The 7,271-nt window shown below is 31.2% G+C and overlaps 1 protein-coding gene across 1 annotated transcript; it reads right to left on the bottom strand.

Annotated features, from left to right (window-relative positions):
* Nucleotides 1-243: 243 nt before the first annotated feature.
* LOC120263323 (alpha-amylase isozyme 3C-like) lies at nt 244-5,847 on the bottom strand. Its single transcript, XM_039271185.1, is given in 5 exon segments — nt 244-561; nt 1,783-1,998; nt 2,000-2,586; nt 5,508-5,640; nt 5,746-5,847. Coding segments are annotated over 5 exon segments (1,281 nt in total). The 5' UTR covers nt 5,839-5,847; the 3' UTR covers nt 244-309.
* Nucleotides 5,848-7,271: the final 1,424 nt, after the last annotated feature.

Raw genomic sequence — 7,271 nt, 5'->3', positions numbered from 1 at the left:
CATTATCTCTATCACACTTTGGAGAGACAATTATGTCTTGCATATTTATGGGGTTAATTAGCCCTATAATGTTGCGATGATGTTTGTTCAAGTCGTTTAAACTTTAATTAATGGGAAATATATAGCGAATTCATTAATGCCATGTGTCAAATTTCCACTATAACGAATATAAACCAAAATTAATTACTAATTAAAATTATACCATATAGCAAACTTAATAAAATTGTTGAATGGTTGTTTATAGTAACTAATATAGAAGAAAGCTTTTATTTATATAAATATTTATGATGAAAAAGCTCAGCATTCAAATCATGCTTTCTCCCATACACAATAATCATTCCCTGATGTGGCAATTCGGAAATTGGAAGGAACCAGATTGCCAACATCATATCTTGACCCAATTTTAGTGATGATTTTCTCATCAATTGCTGCCAAGTAAAGATTACCATCTGATGTTATGATCCTGGTCTTGCTTCTTGGATTAATTCCATTCCTAAATCTGATTTTTGTCAATGCATTTATTTGCTCCTTCAAGCCCCAGTCAAAGAAGTGGTCATAGAACTGCACAATTTAATCACAAAGATTTGTTATAGCAAAATTCTTTATGTTTAAATGTTTTGTATTAGTTCGATATAAATCAAATAAATATTAGATATGTTAGACAATGATACTATGAATCAATAAAAAAACACTTTTGCCAATTATATATATATATATATATATATATGGAGAAGGAACCCAAAGTTTAAAAATTGATATATGGGTTTATCTATTATAATAATAACAATAATAATAATGATGATGATAATAACTATTATTATTATTATTATTATTATTATTATTATTATTATTATTTGGTCTTTAACATTATGGTTTCTTACGAGTCATGCAGCTACTAGTTTTAAACTAATTTATATTATTTTTTTGGCATATCTAAGAATTCAAATTAAAAACTCACTTGATTAAGATTAAGTAGCCGAAGTCTCTATCAATTCATGAACTAGCTCCCCTTGTTTATATATATGGGTTATTGCAAGATTAAAAAATAATACTTTAATTTAGTTAATCTGGTCTTTGAATGTAATCACCTATCAATAAAAATGTAGCACACCATATTAATTCTTTAATGAGATATGAAAGAGAAACAAATTTATGTGCTTGCAATATCATGCTTAGTATTTAATCAATTTAAACATGGATCTAGTTAGCTCATCATTTGCGTTTATGTGATTTTATAATGATTTACTTAATCCAAACAAATTATTTTCTTCCATCGCTCTTTTATCTTTTGTCATTAGGAAATTGTAATTATTTTATTTTATTTTTGAATAATAGAAGATAAGTGACTTTTTTTATATAAATATAAACAGTACCAAACAGTACTGGAACCCGGATGTACAGTATATGTACATTTTAAAATCCCGGGTGAACAGTGTATAAACAGTATAGTGAATAGTACTGTCGGGGAGGGATTTGAACCCGGAATTGTAATTATTAGAAAATCCCTAAAGGATTGTTAACTTCCCTATAACTCCATGAGGTTTTTCTCCTAGCCTACTCTTAGGTCATTGATTTTAAGAATCTTTATCTTTAATAATGAACGAGTGCTTCTTAAAAGCATGGGTTCTTGATTACAACCAGATATTTTGATAATCAAAACCTGAAAGTAATTAGTAAGTCATACTAATATACTAGAAAGTTTCCTACTTTTATTGTTTAGGGGCTTTTCAATAACTAATTCTTAGAAAAACAAAAAAAGAAAAGGGTAGAAATAAAACTCACAATGGATGGGATGCCAGGATGTGTGAGAATGTAAGCATAGCCTTGCATGACTTTATCAGAAGGAAAAGGCCAATACCGCTGAGTAGAACCAGTATCATGGTTATCAATGAAGGTGACTGCTTTATCTGGTGAAATCCCAATGAATCCTGGTGGATTCCCATTGGAATCTTTCAATCTCCATAATTCATCTTGGACTGCAGAATTAAGGATGCCTTTTGGTTGTGAAATCAAATGCTGTAGTAGGACCACCCACTGCATTCACCCACCTTTGCAAATCATTCCTATGTGCATCTTGATTATATGCAGGCTTTGAACCATCATATGCCAATGAGTTCCAAATCTCTCCAACCACGAAATCTGGCTTGGTTCGATCGACGTATATCTTTGCAATATCTGCTGAGTATCCCTTGGCAAAATCTAGCCTCCAAGCATCAAAACCAACGTCAGATTTTAGCCAATTCAACCAGTCTGAGAGCTCATTTTGCACTCTGATGTTGAGGTGATCAATGTCTGGAGCTGCTGCAAAGCCTTCACCGGTGTCTAGATTGCCGGTGCCATCAGAATATGCGGTGTCATCCCTGCAAATCATGGTCGGGCCCCAGTCGAGACGACTGTCTGGAGTACCACCTTCGAAGATGCAGTATATGCCTCTGCCATCTTTTTTATCTGCACATCTATGGTTTATGACGATGTCTGCTACAGTTTTGATTCCTTTGTTGTGGAATGCTTGGATCAATGATTTCAAGTCATTCTGGTTTCCGTATTTTGATACATCCAGATCATATAGCCTTCCTGGCATGTAACCTGCATTAAGTTCAAAATAATGAACATAAATTAAAAATTTTTTTCAATCAATTTTTTCTTAAAATATCACTTCTCTTTCGTTTAATTTAGGGTGGTTTATTTTAAAAAAAACACTTAATTTGACAAATAATTTTCTATTATGGTTACCCATGCTACTAAATTTAAAAATACTACCAATGAAGGTATTTAGTTCAAAAAAATAATAATATAGTTTTAAATTCTATTTGCATTCCAATTTTCCAAATACAGTAGCAAAATAACTATCAAAATGTCAAAAACTATGAAGAATAAATGAAAAGAAAAGGAGGATAAAAAAGCATATCTTGAATAAGCTATTAAATTAGATATATTTTATGAAATTTCATCTTTAATAGAAAATGGCTTTACATAAAAAGTTTTTAGCCCCATCCCTAGCGGGACAAGGTCTTTCTATCCTTTAAAAAGATATTAATTTCTTAAACCATTAACATCTATTATCTCCAACATATTGAGCAGGAATAACATTTAACAACTATATTGTGAGTACTATATTATAAATTATTAAAGGTTAAAATGTAAAAAAACAAATCATTTAAAAATATAAGCTGCAAACAGATGAATGAAAATATAAAATTTTGCAGATGTATATCCAAGGGTTAAATCCATATGGGCTCATCATATTCAGTGCTATTTAACTTCATATTTTTAAAAACGATTTAAAAAAAAAAATGTAAACACCAAAAATTGGGCTAGCCCATTGAATAAGGCCCTCATTGCCATGCATTAGCATGCTTAGAAAACATATACTAAATAATTTTTTTTTAAAAATATATTTTAATCAAGATTTTTCCTTTTGAATGCAAATTGCTTAATTAGATGTTATGATGCATACTATTAAATATTTTAAAATATAAAATATAAGTAAAATCTATCATACATATGAAAAAAAACTTGTTTGTATTATTAGAAAAGATATAAGTGAAATTTTATGTAATATCCATTTAGTATTAACTGATTTCTCAAAATTACTGGTATGTTTGGATTTGCTATATTTTTTTTCTTTAAAAAATAAGAGCCAATATTTATATAAAAAAAACGTGTAAGTATAATTTTTGGAACTTTTTATGAGTATATCTGCAAGTAAATTAAGAAGCTACATGTTTAAATGTCTGATTAAGCTCTTTATAGTTTTCTTAGAACTTATTTGGGTTGACTCTAAGAAAATAAGTGCTTATGTCTGAATTTTTTTCTTTATTATCTTTATTTTTTATATTTTTATAATATTTTCTATCTATTTTTTCTTGTGCTTCCGAGAAAAGCACTAATATATCACTTCATAAAAATCAACCCTCAGGAAAATAATAGACTTTGTTGAATATTTTCCGTAAATACTTATTTCGTTAGTTAAGCATTTCTCGTGAAAAAAAAAAAATGCTAATCAAACCTTATGTATGCTTGGATGCCTGTACTTGGGAGTGTTATATGGATATGCATGTACATATATATATATATATATATATATATATATATTGGAACATAAAGATAATATGGATTGAGGGAGGATTGATCAAGATGAGAAATATGAGGAAAGGATTGGAAAATTTAATTAGTGTTTCTTACATATAAGCGGACACAATAAGGGTTAATATAGGGTTTGTTTAATTTCACTGAAGGTGGTTTGATTTAAAAAAAGAAAAAAATTATGTTAGGTGCTTTTCTCAAGGTATAATACCCGAATTGGTCCCTCTACTTTTCTCTCTCTTCCCTTTCGGTCCCTCTACTCAAAAATGCTCTCAACTAGTCCCTCTACTCTTGAAAATGGTTCTACGTAGTCCCTGCTACTCTAAAATGGGCCAATTAGTGGCTGTATTTTCAAGAGTAGATGGACTAGATGAAAAGAGATTAAGGGTATAGGAACTAAGTTGGGCTATTTTCAAGAGTAGAGGGGCTAGTGGAAAAGATTTCTGAGTAGAGGGGCCAAAAGGAAATAGAGAAAAGTAGAGGGACCAATTCGGGTATTATATCTTTTTCAACCAGCATAAGTGCTACTACAATAAGCACCAATTTCATCGATTTTATGAAAATAAATGAAAATTAATAATTTTATAAATTCTTTTTCCATAAGTGAATCCAAGCATGTTAATTTTTATCCAGAGTTTTTATTCCGCAGTTTTGCGAAAATAATCCGTTGAAACAACCTCAAAACACATTTATTTATTTTATAAAGTAATTATGATAATTTTTCAAAAATTAGAAACTTAAAGTTTTGGTAGAAGTACAAAACAACATCGATCAAGACATTTTTAAATAACATAGATTGGGCAATTATTTTCACAAGTGATTCCAAACACTACAAATCGGTGATTTGCTTTGGTAAAATATTCTTTTACAAAATGTGAATATGTGAGTAAGCCACGTCAATGATGTGTATAGCCACATAGGTAATCCCTCAACACATTTATTCTCTCACTTTATATGAGTTGAGATTCGAATTCACCCTACTGTAGCACATACTCTATGCAAGAGACTCGGCGCTAATAGACTAAGAGATTGTTGGTGCTTGACAAAAAATTCACTATTTATTTATTAACTTATTTTATAAAATTTAGAGAGAAATAAGCATGAAAATTTAAAAGATGTTTTTAACAACTATATATATATATATAATAAACATCTTTTGTGGACTGAGCAAATGCATTAGTCACTATGGATGTTTACTGACAACTATGGAATTATCATCTAACGGCTATTATTTATACAACTACAATATAAATTTATTGTGTATAATAACTATTTAATTGTATACAGCTTAATACTGTATATAAATGGATCATAGCCGTCATATGAAAATCCAACGTCTACTGCATGTGCCGACATTTGAAATCTAAAGATTTCTTTAAATGATGGTTCTCGCCTATATATATATATATATATTAGGAAACCTTCGTTGGAAACAGAATGTGAAGGTGGAGGAAGCCAGACATGAGTAACTCCAGTAGAAGCAATATCAGCCACATGATCCTTCAAAGAGTTATACCACCCTCCTTCCTTTTTCCATGACTCCCAATTGAATCCCTACACATCCCCAAATTTATCATATTATTGTATCATATGCAAACTTATACAAACTAATACAAACTCAACAACAATAAGATAATGATAATATATATACATAAATACCTGGAAAAGTAACTGAGAATTCACTGAACTTGATGCAAAAGCTATCAAAAGAAACAATAATAGAAAGTTAGCTCTTATCATCATGTTCACCATCTTGTCTTCTTTGTGAGGCTTTGGAATGGAATTCGAAGGGATAGTTTTGGGTTTAATACAGAAAGAGCATGACAAGACATATACCTAATATATATATATATATATATAGCAATTTGAAGATAAGGATCTTATCTTTTTAAGATGGTTGTCTTGCATTGGCTGAAGATAAAAAACATTGCGTGGTGGGAACGATAATGTTGACTAGAGCATGGGAATTATTAACTTCACTGAAAATAAATTAAGATCATCAAAGTGTTGTTTAGTATAGGGCAAAAATCCATCTAACATTTCATCATTATATTCTTATGATAAAAAGTAGCTCACAGATAATCTTGTAATTGGTAACCACTCTATAAATTCAGACAAGAACAAACCATATTAGTCCATACGCCATCATGCGCCGTGATTGATTATTCTTTTCTCTTAATCCCTTCTGTTTAGTTCACACTTTCTCAGTTCTAAGATGTGAACACCATGAATTTTAAACACCATGCAATGCATGCGTTAGGATAGTCCAATGTTTTTTTCCTTCCAAACTAATGCACGTGGATTCCACCTAAAATAAAACCAACGTTTCCTTCTTCTTCTTCTTCTTCTTCTTCTTCCTCTTCTCCACTACACTTCATTCAAACCCTCACCATTAACTCTTTTTCTTTTTTCCACCACCTTTTTATTGATCACTAATATCAGTCTTCTCAATTTTCTTCTCTTCACTATCATTCTTGGAGCATAGACCTCCATTTTCTCTTAAGATGACAAACCTGGTTAGATTAGCTCTTTGGAAAAAGAATCCCCTCTATGGCTATCAGAGCTACCCTAGGACGCCAACCCAATGCTTAGCCTTTCCTCCCTTCTATACAATGGGAGGTGAGGTTAATATTCCCACACATTGCATACAGTTAGAGGACTCCTTCAAAGCCTCAAGCTTCTTTGGCATGCTACATTGCAGGTATGCGGCTAGTTTCTTGAGGATGTTGTGGTTTTCTCTCATTTATTTAGTTTCTCATCCCTTTGAGAGGTGTTGTTTCTCATCCTTGATATGTAATGGTAGTATGTAGTTTTTTCAATCATTGCCATATTGCATGGTGAGATAATATATAGGAGCTCTTTCATGTTCTAAAGATTGTAAAGTTAACCTTGGGTTGGGTTGATATTACAGATGACCAAGTGCTCTATTGATAGTTGGGTCCCCATTAGAGTTCTTCACAAGTGGTGAGAGTTCGAATCATGAGTGAGGGCATATTTCTGGGAGTGTTAGTGGTTGTATGCGGGTGGTCTTAGTACCCATGTGGTGCGAATCCCATCCTCACTTACTCCGCCGAGGTTTGTGCACATGTCCTTTCCTTTTTTAGCGGTCTAATCAATCATTTTTTTTAAAAGTCTAATCAATCATCTTGGTAATATATATATATATATATATATATGCAGGTCGA

The sequence above is a fragment of the Dioscorea cayenensis genome, chromosome 6 (assembly GCF_009730915.1).
Source record: "Dioscorea cayenensis subsp. rotundata cultivar TDr96_F1 chromosome 6, TDr96_F1_v2_PseudoChromosome.rev07_lg8_w22 25.fasta, whole genome shotgun sequence".
NCBI classification, from domain to species: domain Eukaryota; kingdom Viridiplantae; phylum Streptophyta; class Magnoliopsida; order Dioscoreales; family Dioscoreaceae; genus Dioscorea; species Dioscorea cayenensis.
Note: the sequence above shows the minus strand (reverse complement) of the source record. Positions and strands in the feature narration are given on the sequence as shown.